The 22,419-nt window shown below is 37.9% G+C and overlaps 1 protein-coding gene across 1 annotated transcript in view; it reads right to left on the bottom strand.

Annotated features, from left to right (window-relative positions):
• Positions 1-22,419, bottom strand: part of ACOT12 (acyl-CoA thioesterase 12) — a 40,254-nt gene that overhangs the window by 7,767 nt on the left and 10,068 nt on the right. Inside the window, exons 3-11 of the mRNA NM_001192607.3 lie at positions 20,620-20,680; positions 17,329-17,430; positions 14,470-14,605; positions 10,260-10,416; positions 8,604-8,723; positions 6,588-6,738; positions 6,022-6,077; positions 5,679-5,742; positions 4,938-5,021 (exon numbers count right to left, since the gene is read on the bottom strand). Of these exons, the coding sequence (NP_001179536.2) occupies positions 4,938-5,021; positions 5,679-5,742; positions 6,022-6,077; positions 6,588-6,738; positions 8,604-8,723; positions 10,260-10,416; positions 14,470-14,605; positions 17,329-17,430; positions 20,620-20,680 (931 nt within the window). The remainder of the gene's footprint in view (positions 1-4,937; positions 5,022-5,678; positions 5,743-6,021; positions 6,078-6,587; positions 6,739-8,603; positions 8,724-10,259; positions 10,417-14,469; positions 14,606-17,328; positions 17,431-20,619; positions 20,681-22,419) is intronic.

Genomic DNA, 22,419 nt, shown 5'->3' on the forward strand with positions numbered 1-22,419 from the left:
GTTCTTGCCATTCTGTCTTCCTGTCCTCTCTCAGGTACTGCCTAAATAAAAAGCTACTCCTATCAGGCCAATCTCTCACCCATGCTAATTTCTACCAAGATGTGGCTCAAGCTACTCACTGCCTAAAAAGCCTCTTTTACCCCTCCAGCAATTTACCCTTATACTGTCTTCAAGGAGGAAAGAATCGACTCTTCAAAGTTGTCTTAAAACAACTGTCTTCCCTGACTTTGAATTGCCTAAGAGCTGACCTTTGTAGTTTAAATACTAAATCTCTCTCTTGATTATAAACTACCTTAAAATTATCCTTCAGCTATGGTATGTGTATATGTGATGCTTTCAAGATAGTCTAAGTACTTTTAAGATATTTTCAAGATAGACTATTAATATAAGCTCGTTTAAGATGAAGGCTCATCTTTTGCTCCTTGTATTAGTGCTATTATTAATTCCAACACTATACCTTGAAAATGAAATATGGATTAAAACAGTAAGTACTGCCCAACTTTCATTATGAATACCAGAAATTTTAGACTTTTGCCATCTATCAAAATTTATATCAAAATAAGTATAGATTTTTAAAACCCAAAATAAGTATAATTAATAGTTGTGAAAATTTTTTCAGGTGAAAGGTAACAGAAAAAAATAAGCTATATTTTGAAATTAAAAGCATAATGGGTAAAGAGAGTTAAAAGCATAAAAGCTTTAAAAAGTGGGAGAGAAGAGGATAACCCAAAAAATAAAAAAATTAGATTTTTATCATAAATATAATCTGAAAAAAAGGAGGGCTTCAAATTCAACAGAGATAACATAAGAATGTTTCTTTAGTTATACAATGTTCTCTAGTAAGTAACTGTACAGAAAGTTAAGAATTAATTATTGGTGGCTCTCCTTAGACACTTGCAAATGCACATTTATTTGTTCAGGTTGTTGGTTTTTGGTCCAAACTCCAAAAAAATTGAAATTTTAATTTATATGACTTCACTGAGTATGTTCTCATCCTTCATTCCAGACATGAGTTTGTCTTTTTACTAAGCTGCTCAGTGAGTACTCAGATGCCAGCAATGATGCAAGAAACAGATTTCATGTTAATAAAAGAAAACAAGGTCTTGAGGCATCTTTTATAAAGGGTAAATGGAAGCAAGTAACTTTGTTATGTTAAACCTGTGTGTATCACTGAACCAAGCATAGATGGAAACCTAACTGGATCCAAAGAAAATAAGGAAGACCCTGAAAGGATTCAGAAGTGAGCACCAAGACATAGTAAAAGCAAACAACCAAAGCTAAAGCATGCGGAGGATGTCAAAGTCAGAGTTAAAAACAAGGAAGTAGTATCTGAATTTGTTTCTGTTTCAGGGTGAGTGGCCATGTAATTTATTCAAACTGGAACACCTGGGCATGGTTAATAATTATGATGGGGCAACCAGGACTGTCCCAGGAAAACCAGAACACATGGTAATCCTGTTTTAGAGGCTACTGTTTCAATGATGATGAAAAACAGTATGCACTGAAACGTGAGCAAAGACAAAGTGTCGGCATTACCGAGCATCCCCTGAACGCCAGCTAGTGCTATGTTCTGCGACTACAGTGATGAACAAAGTGGTCCTCAAAGAGCTTATGTTTAGTGTGGGCATCAGCTTCAAAGGGTCACCTGATATACCTCTGAAAGTAGATGAAATTCAAATGATACACATTTATTTAAATTTGATGACATGCAAAAGCATAGTAAAAGGTGCTGAGGTACAAAAAAGTCAGGATAAGGCTGCTTTCTTAAGATGTTTGTAATCTAGTTAAGGGAAGAGACTATTTGTAAAATTACTGTGTAAGACAAATATCAACTCAATGTGGCTATGGAGTAAGTGTCATGAGATAAGGCATAATTAATTGACAAGTTAATCATAAAGAAGTAATTGTTAAAGGAGTTCCTAAAGTGGTAATTTCCTTCAGTAGGAGATGACTGGCTTTATGGAGAAGCGTTCGTCCCAGGTCTTGAAGACCAGGTAGGACTGGGGTAGATAGAGAAGAGAAGGAGAAAGAGATGGAATATGAGAACTAAGCTTGGAGGTAGGAATGTGTAGGGTGATTTGAAGGCCCTTAGATTAGCCCAGGTAGGGGAATAGAGACAGAGCTGGAAAGATACTTGACTCTTAAAAAAATTTTCCCCAAAGACTTTTTTACCTTTTAAAAAATTGAAATATAGTTCATTTATAATATTCTGTTAGTTTCAGGTATATAACATAGTGATTTAATATTTTTATAGATTACACTCCTGTGTATATGACTATATATGAATATATATATAAGTGTATATTTATGCACTACATACCCAGTAGTAGAATTGCTGAATCATATGGTTGTTCTGCAGTATTTTCAGTCTTCTGAGGAACTGCTATACTGTTTTCCATAGTGGTTGTACCAGTCTACATTTCCACAAACAGTGTAATAGGGTTCCCTTTTCTCTGCATCTTCACCAATATTTATTTGTGGTCTTTTTGATAATAGGCGTTCTGACAGGTGTAAAATGATAACTCATTGTGGTTTTGATTTGTATGTCTGATGATTTGGATTGTTGAGCATCTTTTTATTTGCCTGTTAGCCATCTGTATGTCTTTGGAAAACTATCTATTCAGGTCTTCGCCAATTTTTTAATTGGGTTGTTTGGTTTTCTTATATTTCTTATATGTGAGCTGTTTATGTATTTTGGAGGTTAACCCCATATAGGTTATATCATTTGCAAATATTTTCTTCCATTCAGCAGGTTGTTTTTTCATTTTGTTGATGATTTCTCTTGCTGTGCGAAAATTTTTAAGCTTAATTAGGTCCTTTTTTTGTTGTTGTTGTTTCTGTTTCCTTTGCTTAGAAGATAGATCCAAAAAAATATTGATATGATTTATGTTAAAGAGTATTTCATTTTAATGTATTTTCTGCTAGGAGTTTTATGGTTTCCACTCTTAGGTCTTTAATCTGAGGTTACTCCTACATACAGTTTGAGAAGATGTTTTAATTTCATCCTTTTACTACAGTTGCACAGTTTTCCCAGTGCCACTTATTGAAGAGACTTTTGCAATTGTATCTCCTTGCCCTCTTGTCATAAATTAATTGACCATGAATGCATGGGTTTATTTGGGGGCTCACTATTTTGTCCCATTGTTATATGTGTCTGTTTTTGTGCCAGTACCATACTGTTTTGATTACTGTAGCTTTGTAATGTATTCTGAAAGCAGGGTGTATGATATCTCCAACTTTGTTCTTTTCTTCTCAGGATTGATTTGGCTATTTGGGGTCTTTTGTGGTTCCATACAAATTTTAGGATTATTTGTTCTATTTCTCTGAAAAATGTCATGGGTATTTGGGCAGCGTTTGTATTAAATCTGCAGATTATTTTTGATAGTATGGTCATTTTAACAATATTAATTCTTCCAGTCCATGAACACTGTATTTTTCCATTTCTTTATATCAAATTTTTCAGTGTTTTATAGTTTTCAGAGACTATGTTTTTCACCTGTTTAATTAAGTTTATTTCTAGGTTTTTTATTCTTTGTTATGTGACTTTAATGGGTTGTTTTCTTGATTTTTCATTCTGATAGTTCATTATTTGAGTACAGCAAAGATTATTAGTATTAGTCTTATATCTGTATTAATGTAATCTGTATATTAGTCTTGTATACTGCAACTTTTCCTGAATTCATTTGTTAGTTCCAATAGTTACTTTGTTGGAGACCTTAGGGTTTTCTTTATGTAGTATCATGTCTGAAACAAGAGATAGTTTTACTTCTTCCCTTCCAATTTGAATGTCTTTTATTTCTTTTTCTTGTCTAGTTGCTGTGGCTAGAATTTCCAATAGTAGGTTAAATAAATGGTGTCTTATTCCTGACTTTAGAGGAAAAGCTTTTACCTTTTTATTATTGAGTATGATGTTAGCTTTAATTTTATCATATATGATCTGTATTATATTGAAGTATGTTCCTTTCATACCAATTTGGATGAGAGTTATTGTCATGAATGGATGTTGAATTTTGTCAGATGCTTTTTATCCATTTATTGAGATGATCATATTATTTTTATCTTTCCTGTTGTTAATGTGGTATATCACATTGACTCATTTGTAAATATTAAACCATTTTTGTATCCCTAGAATAAATCCCATTTAATCCTGATGTATGATCCCTTTTTTATATATTTTTGGATTCAGCTTGCTAATATTTTGTTGAGGATTTTTACATTTATATTCATCAGAAATACTGGCCTGTAATTTTCTCTTTTTTGAGTGTCTTGGTCTGATTTTGGTGTCAGAGTAACAATAGCCTTATAGAATGAATTTGGGAGTGTTCCCTTCAATTTATTTTGAGAATGCTAGGTATTACCTCTTTGTTGTATGTTTGATAGAATTCCCTATTCCAGTCCTGAATTTTTATTTGCCTTAGTTGAGAACTGCAGTGGAGCAGAGCCGTGGGAGGTTTCAGTCTGCATCCTTTGCCTTGTTCCCAGGAATAAGGAAGCATTGATTCCTTTAAGAGTAGAGTTTAGGTTTCTTATACAGCCCTTCTGTTAGTCCCACTGGTTTTAAAACCAGCTAAGGGTACTCCTTCTCTCGGGGTGAGAACTCAGGGCTGGGGTGTCCTCTCCTAGGGACGCAGGTCCTGACCTGATGGCGTTTTTTCTCTTCCTACCTGACTCTGTGTGGATCTTTCTTTATAGCCATAGTTGTTGTATAAGAGTCTTCCTGCCACTCTCCAGTTTGTTTTCAGTGTTGTGAATTGCTCCACATATAGATGCATTTTTGATGTGTTCATAGGGTGACTCGGTGTCCTTGTACTCTGCCATCTTGATCTCCATCTTTTACCTTCTTGAAAGCAGCATTAGAAGTAGCAGAACAACCTCTACCATGACAACTTTCATTCATGATGGGAAGTGAGTTGTATGTATACCTGAATGCCTCCTACCTTTTCCACAGCACTGGTAACCTCCCATCCACTTTTGGCTGCCAGGCTTTTGAGAGCCTCCACATTCCCATTACTCAAGGATACCTAAAGTATAAATAATTGAAAAGCTATGAGTTCAGTGCACAGATATGTGATCAAATATTTTCTGCTTAGAAAATGGATACTGTTAGAGCCAAAGTGATGATGTTGAAGTTAGAACTAAGTTATACAAACATAATTTCTGTCTCAGACTCTTAATTCAGAATTCAGATAAGTCATGTGAGTCCTATATGCTTAGGAAATTAGTATCATTTTAATTGATATCCTAAGTAAACACAAGAATAACCTTCAGTGTGACTAGTAATCAATGTATAATAAGTAAATTTGGATTTCCCTTTACATTTCATGGTCAAAACATTAAAATGACTAATACTTTTTTGTTGAGAAGGCGTGTCATTCAGCACAGACCATGATGAGACACTAGATCTCAACGTCCTATGTTGTTTGAATGCATTTGATGCAGATCAACCAGAGTCTGTAACTCAGTAACTATGTAGATAATTCAAACAAGGCAGTGAAGCAGCTGGCTGATGACTAGTTACTCATAGATTGGTTTTGTTTCATTTTGAGATGACAGCTTGCTATAATTCACCTCTACATCTAACCTGTGTAGGCACAACATGAGTCAGTTAAATGAGGGGGTTCCCGTTTTTGTAATGAAGCGATTTTTACATGAAGAACTTCAGATCATAAAACTGTCACCTGGTTGCCAATATCCCAGTATATGCAAAGTGGAACTTCTTCTTTGTGGGAAATGACATATTTTCTGGAAAAAAATGAAAATATTAAATAATAGTTTTCTTCCCTGTATCTAGCACATAGCAATAACTGTGACACTTTCTTCAAGTGAAATCAGCAGTTACAAAAAGCTGCCTTTACTGGTGGAACAATCAGGAAGAACAATTTTCATCACAGTAGCATCCACACTCAAAAAATATCAAACCTTCTCTTTTTATATTATGTGGGAGTAGAGACCCAGAGAGGGCTCTTTGCTATGCAATTTGTCAGATAAGAGTCCATAAAATCTTATACCTGAGTCCCTTACCTGCCTAGGCGAATTCTCTTGCGTGCGAGAGCTCCACGATACCGTCGAAAATCATCCTTAAATAAATTTTAAAAAAAAGTAAAATCAATACATTCTTAATATTTCTGTGCTACAGTCCTTAAGTCTGTCTCTCCTAAATCAGTTGAATAGGCTAACTGGGACAAGGAGTCTCTACGTGAACTATCTTCAGGTCAGAGTTGGCAGTAAGGCAGCTTATTCCACAAGACTTAATTCTGATGAATGTAGAGCAGCATAGAGAACTGGATATAAAGCGGGAAAAGAGAGTCAGAAATGAGACATGGAAGACATATGCTTCCACCAGCAGCATGTGGCTGAATAGATGTGGGGTCTTCAGGGCTTTCGCTGTTTAAATAAAAGACCAGAGTGATTTGGAAAAAGAGGAAAAGGATCATTTTACTTTGTGAGGCAAAAAAGAAAGAAAAGCAAAGGGGAATGGACGTCGAGGTTGTTGCCAATGCAGGAAAAGATTCTGGGTGGAGCTCTGTACCACAGCTTCACCTAGAATAAGTGATCTGATTACTGAACTGCATGTGCTAATAACTGACCTTTGACATGGGTTTGATTTTGGGAAATGTGATCAGTTCTTCCTTATCATCGACAGCATTATAAATGAGAAAAGCACTGTTGATGTGACGGCCCCGGCTCTTAGACCACTCCTGGCAGTCAAAGGCCTCCACGCGCACTCCAACTTCAACACTGCAGAAGGGCAAGAAGGGCAGTGGGCAGAGAGCCTGAGCATGCTAGGCCTCCCCCGCCCACCACCCCACCAGCTCCTCCAGGCAAGGAAGAGAAGGAGGACCCTGTGTTGTTTCTTTGTTGTCTGCTAATCTACACAGCAGTTAACATCCATTTCATCAAGTCGATCGATCTTATGTACAGGCTCCTGGGAGCATGTCTGCTTTACTTTCCCACTTTCAAGTAGTAAAAGAAGGCCAGTGGAACCTTATATACATTCATGAATAAATTTTGGTAATGGGGGGGTAGGGTGTTAAATTATGCCAAAGTCAAGTTTTCTCTCCTAAAACGATAGTTCTATAATTTAAAAGCATCAAACACTGAAGTTGGATAGGAAATACAGATGTTCTTTTTTACATTTAAAAAGAAAAAAATACCAAGTTAAATCTTTCTTTGTGTGTCAAGAATAATAAAAATAACTGAAAGTGTTTTGGGCTTCATGGTAATAAATGACAGGTCCATTATGAGTTGTTGACCATATGGGATCCTTTTGAGAGTGAAAGGAAGAATTAATGATTATGATACACAGAAACCAAGACCATCCTGGATCAAGTGGGAAATATAGTCAACCTTATTATGAGATAAAAACAAACTTATCATAACAGTGTAAGGAGGCCTCAGTGGAACAGAGGATTAATATGTACGTCAATAGATTTTGAACATGAAATTTCAAAAAAAATTAGGAGGAATGTGGTTATTTTAAAGTATTCCCTATACTCACCTCCAGGTTGAGATAAAACAAAGAACATTGCTTATGTGCAAGTTTGAATTCATTTTCTAGCAATCTAAGAGCACCAGGTGCTTGAGAAATTTGTATGCAGGTCAGGAAGCAACAGTTAGAACTGGACATGGAACAACAGACTGGTTCCAAATAGGAAAAGGAGTTCGTCAAGGCTGTATATTGTCACCCTGCTTATTTAACTTGTATGCAGAGTACATCATGAGAAACACTGGGCTGGAAGAAGCACTGGGCTGGAAGAAGCACAAGCTGGAATCAAGATTGCCGGGAGAAATATCAATAACCTCAGATATGCAGATGACACCACCCTTATGGCAGAAAGTGAAGAGGAACTAAAAAGTCTCTTGATGAAAGTGAAAGTGGAGAGTGAAAAAGCTGGCTTAAAACTCAACATTCAGAAAACGAAGATCATGGCATCTGGTCCCACCACTTCATGGGAAATAGATGGGGAAACAGTGGAAATGGTGTCAGACTTTATTTTTTTGGGCTCCAAAATCACTGCAGATGGTGACCGCAGCCGTGAAATTAAAAGACGCTTACTCCTTGGAAGGAAAGTTATGACCAACCTAGATAGCATATTCAAAAGCAGAGACATTTGCCAACAAAGGTCTGTCTAGTCAAGGCTATGGTTTTTCCTGTGGTCATGTATGGATGTGAGAGTTGGACTGTGAAGAAGGCTGAGCACCGAAGCTTGATGCTTTTGAACTGTGGTGTTGGAGAAGACTCCTGAGAGTCCCTTGGACTGCAAGGAGATCCAACCAGTCCATTCTGAAGGAGATCAGCCCTGGGATTTCTTTGGAAGGAATGATGCTAAAGCTGAAACTCCAGTACTTTGGCTACCTCATGCAAAGAGTTGACTCATTGGAAAAGACCCTGATGCTGGGACGGGTTGGGGGCAGGAGGAGAAAGGGACGACAGAGGATGAGATGGCTGGATGGCATCACTGACTCGATGGACGTGAGTCTGGGTGAACTCCGGGAGTTGGTGATGGACAGGGAGGCCTGGCATGCTGCGACTCATGGGGTCGCAGAGAGTCGGACACAACTGAGCGACTGAACTGAACTGAAGAGCACCAGACATGCTTTACCAGGTCTGAAATGTGTTGTTGACAATGGCGTTGAAGACAAGACGGTCTCCAACTGTAGATGGTCCCCTGAACTTAAACATGTCCACAGACTTCAGAACAGGATGGGCTCGACACAGGCGGCTGGTGAAACAAAGGGAAGGAGAGAGAGAGAGAAGAAAGTCGTCATTCTCCAAAATGTTTTCAGGAGCTACTGCTTTGCTTAATGGATGCAATAGACCTGTGTTTGGGGTGCTTTCTAATGAACATCTCTTTTAGCCCAAGAGGGTAATAAATAACTAGATTGTGTGTGTCGAGAGTGGTCCTGTGACATTATCTGCAAATATTTTAGGAAATACAGTGTCCCAGTCTGTGGGTGGCTTTCCCAAGATGCTGGTGCTTCTGCTCTTGTGGCGACAGTCCTGTTCTTGTTTTGTGCCCTATGGAAGTATCTCCAAAAACCAGACACCTGTCTTTGGTTCTGATTTCAGAGTTTCATTCCTCCGGACAGCTCAGGACTACAGTCACAGGAAGCTGTGACTCCCAGGTTGGCATGGGAAACAGTGAAGAGAACTTTCAGCTGATGACATTCACATGAGTTCCTTGGCTTCACTGTTACGTAAATTCACCCACATGTCCAAGACCAATTTTTCTTCCCCACAAAAAAAGTTACCTGCATTGCTGCACAAAGCCTGAAAGGCTGCAAGGTACACATTTTATAGTTTTTTGGTGTGCGAAGTTTTGAAAATCTATAACGAAAATTTGATCTCAGAAAGTTACTATAATTGTCTACATTTTAGATTCCTACTGTAGTCATTCGGTTACTGTACAGAATTCTGCTAACCATAAGTGAACGGATTCTGCCATAGTTAATTACATCGTAAGCCTTTATAGTAGAACAGGCTTAAATGTTTTATTGTCATTAAGAATGACAATGTCGTTTTAAAAACAAGCTCTTATATTTGCACAATTTTAGGATAACCACAGGTTTCTAATTATAGTCATAACTATAGACATATTAATAAATAAAATTCTTTTAATTTTGGGAAAATAAGACCTTATCAATTTTCAGTGGTTACAAAAATTGTCAGAAGGGCAGATCCTGTTCAAATGCATTTTCAGAGACTACAGTGTTCTTTAAAGCTGCCCAGTTACCTACATGGCTCCATTAAGAATGAAATTACCCTTTTTGAAACTTAGCAACATTTAAAAGTACTTTTCCAAGTTCTTCCCTCTTTCTCATCATACTTTTCAATTAATCCTTTGGCCATAATGATTCTAACCAGCACCTTCAGAGGTCAGACCTAATTGTGAACCACCTTTTAAAAAGTTTGTATCTTGACTCTTTTTAAGTGTAATGGCTGTCTTCTATTTCTGTTTTCCATCTACTCTGTCATAACTATCTTTACAAGAGTTGCAAGGTCAAAAGTCATAATTCAGAATAACTGTAAGAACTGTCATTTCCTTTTATTTCTGAACCAAGAATTTAAACGTTAACACTCAGGAAAGGACAGAATAATTCTCAGGTAAACAGGAAAATGACTGATCATTGTCTCAGTTTGATAAAAGGCAACATTGTTCTCTACTTGTTCCCTTGACTCACCCAGTAGCCAGTCTTAGACCCTTCTGCCTTCTCCCGACTAGTCTCAAGATCACAAACCAAAGGTTAAAACCAAGAACCTTGCAGAAATAGTAGCCACCGCCTCCATCCAAGCCATGATCTGGCCACCAAATGTATTTCCATGATGGTTTGCGTGGGGTGGGAGGACAAGTTCAATGCTCTGAACAGAGGTGCCCTTTGTGGAAACTGTTCCTTCCTCTTCATCACAAATGGGATCTGAAAGGCAGACATAAACAAAAATGGTAGAGTTAAATGTAGAACCTGAGGCTATAACCTTTCCTTCAACTCATGAGATTTTTAGAAAAATTATTTTTAATTTTTCTAAAAATTAAATATTATTAATTAAATAATAATACTTAGTTAAAAATTAAATATTATTACCCAAGACTTAAAACTCCCAAGGAAATGAATAGGTTTTATTTAACAGTGAATTGGGTAAGATAAGAAATCAGAAAGGGTGTTTTACAGACTGTATTCCAACCTATTTTATAAGTCAACTAGAATTTTGATCAAAAGAACAAGTAAGTTTAAATTTGAGTTGCTTCAGGTGGAGAAGGGGCAGATTACAGCAGGTTAGGGCAGAAAGAAATTGGGATTGACAGATATGTTATTGTCTTGATTGTGGTGATGGTTTCGTGGGAGTATGCATGTCTCAGCACCTATCAAGTATAACTTTAAATATGGGCCATTTATGGTATGTTAATAAAGTTAATGAAAAGAAAGGGATTTGAGCTTTAGGGGCCATGGACACTGAGAATCTGGAACAGTTTGCCGTAAACTTCTGAATGGGAATGTGGCCTCCCCTGGTGACTGCTTTGTAATGAAAGCAGTCACAAACAGAAAAGACACAATACATTGTTCTTCTTAGTGTCTTTCTGCCTCTTTTGAATCATATCTGCTTCATTTACTGACAAATTGGTTTTTCCTCTCAACAATGGAAAAATCATTTACTTTGGCTGCAAAGCAGTAAAATGTATTCAGTTATACTTCCTGCATCATCAAGTGAATCACCAGCTAGACTTAAATCTCACGTGCTGTTGTTGAGGAGATGGGGGAGGAATCACAGATCAGGGGTGCCATGCTGGTTGTACTCTTGGAGGCAGAGCTGAGCTGGCAGTGTGAGAACACAGATATGCCCAGCTGTTGCTGGTAACTGGGAATGGAGCCCTTCTTGGCACATTTATATGTAAATCAGCAGAGAAGTGTGGTTACAGAGATTTTAGTTCCATTTCCTAATGTAAATTTTATATTTTTAATTAACTGTCTTTTTCTTTTACTTTTCCCCCCCTGCATTTCACTGATCATTTCAGTCCCCTCCTTAAAAACATACAGTGACTTCCCCTTGGCCTATTGGAAAAGCCTGAATCATTCTTATGACGCCCAAGCCCTTCCTTTCTTATCTGGCCTATGCCTACCTCTCCAGCCCCAGCTAGTCTGAATGCCAGTAGCAACCCTTCTTCCCCCATCACATCTTTTCATAATCTCTCTCTCCCTCCCTTCCAGCCGCTCCAGCATTTTTCAGCTCCTATAACTAAAATGCCATCTTCAGCATCAGGGCATTTGTACATGGTCTCTCTCTGTAAGTAGCAGTCTCGCTGGCCACCACCACCTTCTTCCATTTACTGAAGAAGCAAAAAGCCCATCCGTTACCACTTCCTCGGGAAAGCCTTCTCTTGACCTCCACAGCTGACTCCACTGTTATGAGCTCCTGCTTGTACCTTTCTTTCACAGTCACAATTTTATGTTTATTTGTGTGATCTTTCATTATCTGACCTCCTAGATCCTGAGCTCCTTTGGGTAAGGACTGATTTTTTAAAATCCTAATAGAATTCCAGAATGTAGGTGCTCAGTCAGTATTTATTGAATGAATTAATGGATGGATGTATGAATAAACTTAACTTTGTTGATTTATTCCACATTCACAGTCCTTACTATCAACAGGATATTTTTAGGTAACAAAATGATTGTACTGATTCATACTTCTATTTTTTACAGTAGTTTCCCCAGCTCTTCATTTTCACTTAATTAGTATTGTGGATACTAATTAACTGAAATTAGTATTCTATACTAAATACTATAGTATTAGTATAGGATTCAGTTTTTCCAGTTGTGTGTGTGGGTGTGATATAGGGTCTCATGGTGGTTATAGTTTGCATTTCCCTGATTAATAATGAGGTCCAAAATCTTTCCAAATGCATATTAAACTTTCATGTTACCTCTTAATAAAATATCTATATTGTTTGCTTCAAATGTTACTTCTCTCCTATTCTTTCTCTCCTCTCTTCTTGGAACTTTGATTAGATGCTTGTTAGACTTCTTACTCCATTCTCTCTGTCTTCTAATCTCTTGTATAGTTTCCATTTCCTTGTTTATCCATCTCCATTCTAGGTAACTCCTTCAGATTTACTTTCCAGTTTACTGTCTTAGATGCTGTTTCATTATTTAGTTTTAAATTTTTGTTATTTTATATTCTTTTTGTATAGAAATTCTTTTTGCTTCTTCATCTAATGTTCTAGGTCATTTTCTTGTTCCTACATAATACTTTTGATACTCTTTTATTTCTTAAAATATATTAACCTTTTACTTCAGATTCTTTATGTGGTAAATTCTATTTTTTTAGTTTTCATTGCAGGCTTCATTCTGTTGTCTGGTCCTTTTCTGAATTCAGGTCACTTACTTTTGTCTTATGATTCTTGTCTAAGAGCTCACATTCCTTGGATCTCTATCTGTGGGAGTTCTTGAGGACTGGGCTTAAAGTTGTGGATTTAAGGATTTAAATGCACAGACGATTTGCATTTGTGGCTGCAGATCACCCGTGGGTACTTAACACAGTATGAATTCACACTAGGTTTTACTTGGTCTGTTTTAAGCCAAACAAATTATGTGAATTCTGACACCAAATATGCTTGAGAATGCAGTTGTGATTGAATCCTCAAAGAGAAACAAGTGTTTTTCCATTCCACATAGGGCTAAGTGGAAAGCATGCCAACCAGAGCTCTCAGAGGCATGGTTTTTCCAGTTGACCCACTGAGGGTATCATTTTGGAGGTGTTTCAGCTCCAGGTCTGGTTCCCTGATCCACCTTCCCACTTGACTGTGCCTCCTGAGCTCAGGCAGGGCCCTTAAAACACAGCTCAGGGTCTACCACCTACAGGGTCCTCCTTAGCAAATGCCAGCTCCTGTGTCTCCTTACACTGCTGCATTTGTGTTTCTGATCATTTGTGGACTTGAAGCCTCTTTCTTAGTTTTCTGCCTGCTGAGATGTGTTTGTAAATATTTTATCCAGAAATTTTAGATTTTTTTCAGACTGCAAGTCCACCATATTGCTGTAATCAGAATTGGATTGCTTCCTAAAGTAATCCTTAAAAAGCATATGAAATCTTAAATTCTTAAATCTTTCCAACTTCTGTCTTTTTTAAGTACTGATTTTGCTAGATAATTTTTTATAAACATCCCAAACTAGTACTGATTGAGATATTTTTAAGGTTAATTTCTCTTACTCAAATGGCACTTTTTTTGGTTCAAAATAAATTAATATAAATTATCTACAATATATAGCTAAATTAAAAAAAAAAGAAAGGTGTGTAATTGAATATTGTGTTCCCAGGATAAAATTAAAAAAATAAGAAAAGACCTTATACTGTGAGAGACATTGTAAAGACTCAGATATGAGGCAACTCCTTTTCTGATGGATAACTAAAGAAAAATTTACTTGATTCCTATGAAGACATACATGGCATACACTGGGGTACATAGAGCTGTGTACTAGGGCAGGTCGCAAGTGGGTAAGGATCATCTAGGAAATGTATGCAGGAAGGTATTGAGTATAGGGGACCTTGGTGCAGAAGTATGCCTATTTGGAGGTAATTGCCAATCGTTGGGGAAATGGGGCACTCCCAGGTTTAGACTAGAGACCAGTCTGGGCTCAGAGCTTTGGCTGTGCACCCATGTTAAGGACAGTAACAAACCTCATCCTTTCTACAGGTTTCCAGCTGGGACATACTCATCTGGAGGTCAATTTCAGTTCTTGTACTTTGGATGTATTTAAGTATTTTGTCATTCCTCTTGGACAATGTTACATTTATCCCACATTTCTTCGGTCAGGAACTTTGACCTAAATTGAGGTTATTCTGTCTTTGATTTTCTGTCTCACTACCACAAAGGATCAGGACAGCAGCAGAATGCACATTCTTTTCAAGTGCACATGGAACCTCCTCCAGAATATGATCACAATCATATAATTAAAGTTCCTGTAAATAGATTTACTAACCATCAAACTTGCCACTTTCCTTCATCAAGTTTTTAAAGGTATCTTCATGTTGTAATCGAACTTTCCTTCTCTCAGAAGCCAGATTGTGTTCCACATGATCTTGTTCAGTTAGAAGTGTGACTGGTTTTAATTGAATCTAGAAAAAGAAAAACATTTATCTTTCATTGCCTTGTTTAATTATAAAAGCACAACATGAACTTTGCAAAAGCAAATAATATGCCACATTATTTTCTAACTCAAAGTAAATAGAGCATTTATGGATATGTATATTTAATGTACATATAATGGATGTGTACATTTTATTTTGTCTTGATTTTTTTCTTAAAATATTTTTAAACTAAAAAAATCAATGTAGGCTTCATAATTTGTTCATATAATATGTGCCTTTAAAAAGTTTTCCAAATATTAATTTTCCCTGATTTAAAAAATTTTCAACAGAATTACAAAATAAACTATTCTTCAAATTAATGAATGAGGAGAGGGACTTTGACTCCACTAAATTCTTATCAAGAAATGTTTTCTACCTTTTGAAAAATTAAGATATCAGAGGGAGAGAAGAAAGATATTCTAGAGAAAGCTGTCATGATGTTCCCTGTTTGGAAATTTCATCACATTATGGGAACATTATCTAATAAGCAAACTGAAAGAATCAGTATATCAGACTAAAGCTCCAGCTGACCTCCAGAAACCTGGAAATGTGATGCAACAGAGCAAGGGCTCAAGTTCTTCCAGAAATGCCTGAGTGCTGTCCTGTGTGTGAGTCACCTTGCAGCTGGACTGGGAGAGCTCCATGCTTATTTACAGGCCACGTGAAGGCTGACCCTTGACCAAGATAACGATGAAATAGCTAGCGATTTCGAATACATGGTTAAAGTCAAACTCCCCTGGATGACTTCATCCAACTTGTTTAGGAATGTAATGACTAATAGCTTATACTGGTTTAACTAATTACATAGCTTTATTTTAGTTGTGTGGCCCGTGGGGTGCAGAAGACCACCTGGTAAACTAATGTTTCGGCTTTCCAATCTGTAGATGAAGTACATTTTGTGTGCTGAACAGATCCCTAAGAGCTGTGGCTGGACGTCTTGAACCTCTCGGGTATTTGCTGTGCTTTCTTTCTCCTGCTGTGTCCTTTCCTTTAGCTTCAGTAAGGCCTAGCACGAGCATACCCTGTGGAGTCTTGGGAAGCGTTCTATGATCTGGCCCGTGTCATTGTTGGACTAGATTGAGTTAATCATTGCCCATCTCATCCTGGAATGAACTCACTATGGACAGAGACCCAGGTAGCCCTGTCGGTTCAAACCACTGATTTTTCATGGCTCTCTTAATGGTGTGCTACTGAGTAAGAATGTTACCAACTAGAAAATGAGGTGCTTTACAATAAAGGTTATCTGAGCTAACCAATTATGGCAGCACTCAGGGCACTTGCTTTCTCAGAAGCACTGTTGGAAAATAGATCTTTAGGCTCAGCAGAGACTGGACGGAAGTGTGGCTATTCTATTCTTATTCCATGAGTCCCTGAAGCTGGAGGGGGAAAATGATGGGCTTCGTTTTCTCCTCCATGTGAAGGAATGATTTGGGGAGGTGGATTCCTTTCTGTCACTTCCTCTCAGATATGAGAACTCTGCAACCACCCCTGTATTCTCTCATTCACAAAAGTTTGGAGATTCAGAGGGGATTCCAGGAAAAACAGAATGTTTGACAAGACCTGTCTCAGTGTCTCAATAATTTTAGTGAACATAGGATCTCTAGGATGCTTTGTCAAAGTACAGATTCCAAACTCCTATACTAGTGATTCTAATTCAATAGGTCTGAGATACAGCCCAGAAAGCTGCATTTTTATAATACAATAAGTGTTATGAACTTCAGTTTGAAAAAACAATGCCCCCGGACAATGGGGATTTGCTTTGTGGTCTATTTTATATCAGACAGAGAGTGGAAGAAGTGTCCCAGTATACAAAACTGCAGAGACACCTGCCACCCAGGCACCACCATGGCCTAACTAGGCCCTGGCCCATCTGTGTGCCTCCTGGTCCAAGTGAGGAGTTGCTGGTGACTGCTTCTTTTGGGTACAGGGAGAGCTTTGCTTTGTCCCAGCTGGTTCTTCCATGGGAGGAAGACTTTTGCAGAGTGAATAGTACTTGTGGAGCTAGGAGAAGCCACTGTGCCCACTTCTAAAGCGATCCTTCAAGTGAAAGATTTGAGTTCTAAATTGAATTATTACATTTTAAAATGCTTATACTAAGTGTGGGTCCTCCCATAGGTATCCTGGCTCTAAAAAGAAAATCCAAGAAATTATAGTAAGTCTGCAGTAGACAAAGGACAAGCTGCTCTGGGCCAGCGCCAGGCAAGCCCACTGGAATCCCCACATCAGGCCAACATATCTCTATTAAGGGTGTTTGTACACCATATGGCCTGCAGCTTGTTTTCAAACTTCAGTAACTCAGCAACTTTGACATTATTCCTTTAGGTTTGAAAAAGTGATTGGACCATAATGCACAATTGGTAGCTAAAATGCTCTTGCTTTAAAAAATATTTTAACTCGATTTTGAGTTATATAACCACAAAAGAACCAAACCAGTAAGCAATATTTTTGGGAAACTGATATGACCTTCAGACCACTTAAAACACAATGTTTTTTCCCTCTTTCACAAACTGGCTACATCTCTCATTTTTTCTAAGGTAGTTAATACTGTGGTATTGGTGACAGTTACAGTAAGTATTGGTGAATAACAAGTCTTGGGAAAGTGTATTCCTGGTAAGAGAGAAATGTCCCTTACCTGTAACAATTCTGATGCTGGTAATTCTGTTAATGAGTCCCTGAATCATATGCTAGATACTTTTCAGACAGAAATTTACCTTTTCTTTTCCAACTGGTTTGGCTACAAAGGTAGAGAAAGCCACACTAACAAGTTTCTCAGTGCCAGTGAGCATGTCCTCTACTGTAACCTTGATGCTGATCTGCAGTGGAAAGAAAAATAAAACATTTTCAGTCATCCAGACAACAGATGACACTGCGGCATTCAACATTCATTTATGCGCTTCACCATTGTTTTGTTTTTTTGAAAAAAAACAGTATTTTAATTTACTTTTAGTCAGTATTGTCCTCTCCATGATTTTCTATTAAACTGAAAAAGATATCTTCTCTGATTATAGAAAATAGTATATTTACCATGGAATATTTTGTTAAGTGTAAAAATAAATGATAAAAATGGAATCTGACTATCAAGAGTAAATATTATCACTAATCCTGTCACCCAAATTAATAATTACTAACCTTTATATAAATTTTCTCCCGGTGTTATACATATATATGAACTGTGTGTCTATGTATATAGCTCTGTATGTATATGTATCTGTATACACACACACAAAAGACTACCATACTGTATTTACAGTTTTATATCTTACAACTTTGGGGCATTTATTAAACATTTTCAAATCCTATTATTACTAAATGTGCTTTTGAAAATAAGATATTAACAAATGCCATATAGCCCCTCAGAGAGGTGTACCATAACTATTTTTAATCTTCAGTCTCAGTTTTATAACCAAGTTGACATGGATAGAATGTTATTTATAGTCATGTTATTTGCAGCTTTGTTTCTTCTTTCAGGAGTTTTCTTTTTCAGGATTAGCAAGAATTGGCTAAGACACGCTATGGTGATAACACAGTGGACTGGATTTCCCATATGAAGAACTCTGAAGCTTAGGTCCTTATCACGATCACACTCTGCAGAAGTATAGGTAAACTTGGGAACACAGCCCAGAGAAATAATACTATCTTCTTGAAACAGTGGTCAACCTCGCCCATCTTAGTTCAGCACTGTGCTATCAATGATAGTATCTATTTCTTCATCTTCACCAAGTACATCATGCACAGAAATAAACATCAGTCAGTGAGTCACTTAACTTATGAAACCAAGTTAGTATTTGCATGGTAAATGTAAGTTAACTAGATGGTGATCAACCAGATTTAAACCATCCATTCTAATTCCCAACAACTCTCACCCACATAACTTTCTACTTTCAGAGAAATAGGCAAATGAAAAATAGACAACTAACAGTAAAAACAAAGCAACAGTTTTGGAGAGTTAAAGCAAGATCTGAACCTTGTCTTCTATTAGAATAGTTGATGACCAAATGTCTCAAAAACATATGCCAGGGAGAATTTCACTTTTTGTCATGACACAGTAGGTCAGTTTGGAACTATGTCATGAAAACAACTGGAAAATCGGACCAAGTATAGGAAGCAACTGTTTTCACACCTAGGACATCAGGCAATGCAGAGCTGGATCTCCACGGAAAGGGAGGATAAATGAGGGGAGCACTTGCTGGGCTCTCATTCTGCAGGCAGTTCCCAGACGATGACCAAGGAGGGGAAATGGGAAACACTGAAATGAGGACCCAGAAATCAAGATCAAGGCAGCTGAGACTGTCCCAGAAAGGAAGGAGCTACAAAAGGGAAGAATCCCAGGTATGTGCATATTGTCCCTGTTGAGTGTTTGGGTTGATACCAGTCTGAGCCTGTGTAGGGTGAAATTTCACAAAGCCAGAAAAGAACAGTTTCTGAGAAACGATTGTAAATTGAGCTCTTGTAAAAATTCCAAGAGTTCACAGCCTGGGAATCTGGTGTTCCCTCCAGCCAGACCTCACTGAATACATAACACATTCATAGAGACCACAGAGGACCACAACTTTGTAGAGGGACTAGATTAGCCCTAAATGGGGCTAGTATTTATTTTTCTTCAGATCGGAAATCTATATTTTCCATTCACTGGGTGTTTTGTTTTTTCTCTTTTCTGTTCTTTTCTTAGATTTTAGTCAAACTTCCTTTGGAAATTCTGGCTGGTCTCAGGGAAAAGAACAGGAGAAAAGAAAGGGAACTTTCATCTATGCATGGGCTGAATAGAGGGAGAGTACTATCAGGAGAAAGGCCAGGCCCAGAGGCTACTGTGTGCAGAGATCAAGAGCCCTATAGTTGAGAATCAGAATCCAGAAGCACTGTTATACTGTCCGACATGGCTCATTTTATCCACAAGTTTGTATAACCTTTCTGATTTCTTCAAGTTTTTAGTACCCTGTTTATATAGATACTAGGGGAAAGTGAGGACTAAATCAGGGTAAAGCCATCACCATAGGTATGGTTATTACCAAAACAGTTCTGTTATGGGTTAATTTGTGTCCCCCACCAAATCTGGTACCTCAGAATGTAACCTTATTTGAAAATGGGGTGTAATTATTTAAGACAAGGTCCTTCTGGAGTAGGATGGACTTCTGATCCCATATGACTGATGTCCTTCTGAAAAGGAAAATGTGGACACATCAACACAGGGAGAACAGCATGTTCAGACAGAGGCTGAGATTGGGGTGAAGCAAGTCACTGGCAAACCACCAGGGGTCAGGAGAGAGGATGGGGGCAGATTCTCTCCCATAGCCCTTGAAAGGAACCTCCCCTACTAACACCCTGATTCAGGCTGCTAGCCTGCAGAACAGGGAGGCAATCAGTTTCTGTTACTTGAGGCACCTAATCTGTGAAACTAAGATACAAATACATGTCATTTGTGCCCAGAGAGCAAAGGGACTGCTACTAACCAACCTACAGGTTGCAATGTGGGATCCAGGAAATCCTTTCCTGCTATTTTAACCTGTATTGAGACTTTTGCATTTCTGAGAATTTTGTATTCATAACTATAGTGAAGAGAAGAAAACTAAGTAGATGAAGAAGAAAAGTCTAAGCTTCCCTTCTTGCTCCAATTACTCTGCCTTTCAAAAACTAGTTAATTGTGGGGCTGGTTTTCGTTAGGCATAAGGAGATGGAGAAAAAGTAGAGTTAGAATATTAATAGAGTCAGAATAATTAATAAATAAAACCCATACCTGGCAAAGAACCAAGGGCGCCTTTCTCCCTTGTATGTTTACTTTCTGTGTATCCTTCTCTGTAAAAACCATTCATTGCATCACATTTAATTTTAGTAGCAGGGAAACATAGTCTCCTTATTTACCTGTGAGCCTGACTACAGATTCAAGGGCCTTCTGAAATTCAGAATCTCATAAACGCTTAAGTTATTCCAGGCTTCCTCCTCTGCCCTCTGTAAACAATAAAGAGATGAGCCCCAACAGGCAGTAGGAAGAAAAGGGAGCCTCTTACCTCCATGCTTGTGCTGAACGCTCTACTAACTTTTGCTTTGATGGTTATAACTTGTCCAACTCTAGTGGAAAAAAAAAAAACCCTCAGTAATTCTAGCACATCTCATTTCAGACTTGAAGATTTACTTAAATATGTGTGCCATCGAACAGTTCCATCTTACCATGTTGATAATGCTCATGCATGAAAAATGCAAACTAATGATAACATAACGAGACAGCAGCAAAAACAAACACAGATCTTTATAAACTATACATGTGTCAGCTGACTAGCCTCTTAACAGAAAAGGGCCTTTGCTAAGATGATGTGCAAAATGATTTCCAAATCTACACCTTGTACCACAGTTGTTTCCTAAACAGAAGTTACAACAAACACGTGCAAACCTATGCAATTGATATTTTAAAATGTTGGTTAACAAATAAATGGATAGACATACAAGCAAGCAAGCAGGCAAACAAATGGAATAGCTTCACTAGGTTTATAGGAGCACTCAGTGTTGCCAGATGATTCATTCACTCCACATTATTTCTGGAACTCTGATCATGTAACCACAAGTTGTTTCAAAGCTTTTGTGTTTAGGCCGCTCGCTCACCTAAGAGTCTATCAAGCCTCCTCAGCTTTTCTCCCTTACTTCAGAGGTGAACTGCATTCTCAGTGTTCTTCTCAATCTTTTCTTTCAGAGGAAGAAAACTAGGTCTCTTCCAGACCCCTTTCTTTACCTGTGCCTTTGATCCCACCCCTCTCTTAACCTTTCCTCCTCCACCCATGGCCTGCTTTAGAGAGCTCTTTACTCTTGTAACCTCAGTCTCTGCCCCTTCCTCGACTCCTTATCAGTCTATGAAAATGTTCAAGCCTTTTCCTTTCTAAAAATCTTAACTCTCAAGTTTATTCTATCTCAAGATTCTTTTCTCTTCCCCTCCATATTCAAGCTTCCTATAATAATCTTTTTCTTTTTCCAGCTCATAACATTTAACTGAGTTCCAACTAGTCCTGGCACTAAGCTAAGACCTCAGGATACAGTGATTAATAAGACAAGGTTGCTGACATCAAGGAGACTGGTCTTTACTTGGGACACGAGGATATAGATGAAGTGTAATGCTATGACATTTTTCAAAAAGAAGAAAAAAATCAGGTATTACAAAAGCACCCAGAAGTGACTAATTCAGAAAGTCAGGGAAGAAGTCATAGAAGAGGTAACATCTGAGATGGGTTTTCAAAGATTAGGGTTTTGCCAGGTTTAAAAGTTTGGGGGTTTCATCCCTCATTCACTCTCAGTCACTCTTGTGATCTCTGCCCAGCCTTTAAAGGCAAGAGAAATTCTTAGGACTTGGTTCTCCGCCAAACTAAACTTCTGACACTGAATTGTCAAATGAATGGAACGGCTAAAGTCCCAACTAAGTAAAATCAGTTTCGTGGCATGGCATTCAAGGCTTTCTGTTACCCACCCCACACTACTGCTAGGGCATCATCTTAGCACACCAGGCCTTTCCTAAGCACACCCACTTCTTCCCAATTCAGTGCTTAGGCTCTTACATGTACCTCATCTTGTGAAGTCCTTTTCCTATTCACTAGTGAAAATCTATACCTCATTTAAGGCCCATATTAAATACTGCCTCCATCATGAAACACTCATTGATTCTCTAGTCAACATGTGCCTCCCAGAACTTATATCTCACCATAGGCATGCATCCTCTATTCTGATGACTATATATTTGTCTGACTTTCTTACCAGACTGAACGACTGCCACACTCCAGAATTGTGTCATAATCATTCACGTATTCTCTTAAGTCTAGACCAGTACT

Source organism: Bos taurus, chromosome 7, assembly GCF_002263795.3.
Source record: "Bos taurus isolate L1 Dominette 01449 registration number 42190680 breed Hereford chromosome 7, ARS-UCD2.0, whole genome shotgun sequence".
In the NCBI taxonomy this organism is placed as follows: Eukaryota; Metazoa; Chordata; class Mammalia; order Artiodactyla; family Bovidae; genus Bos; species Bos taurus.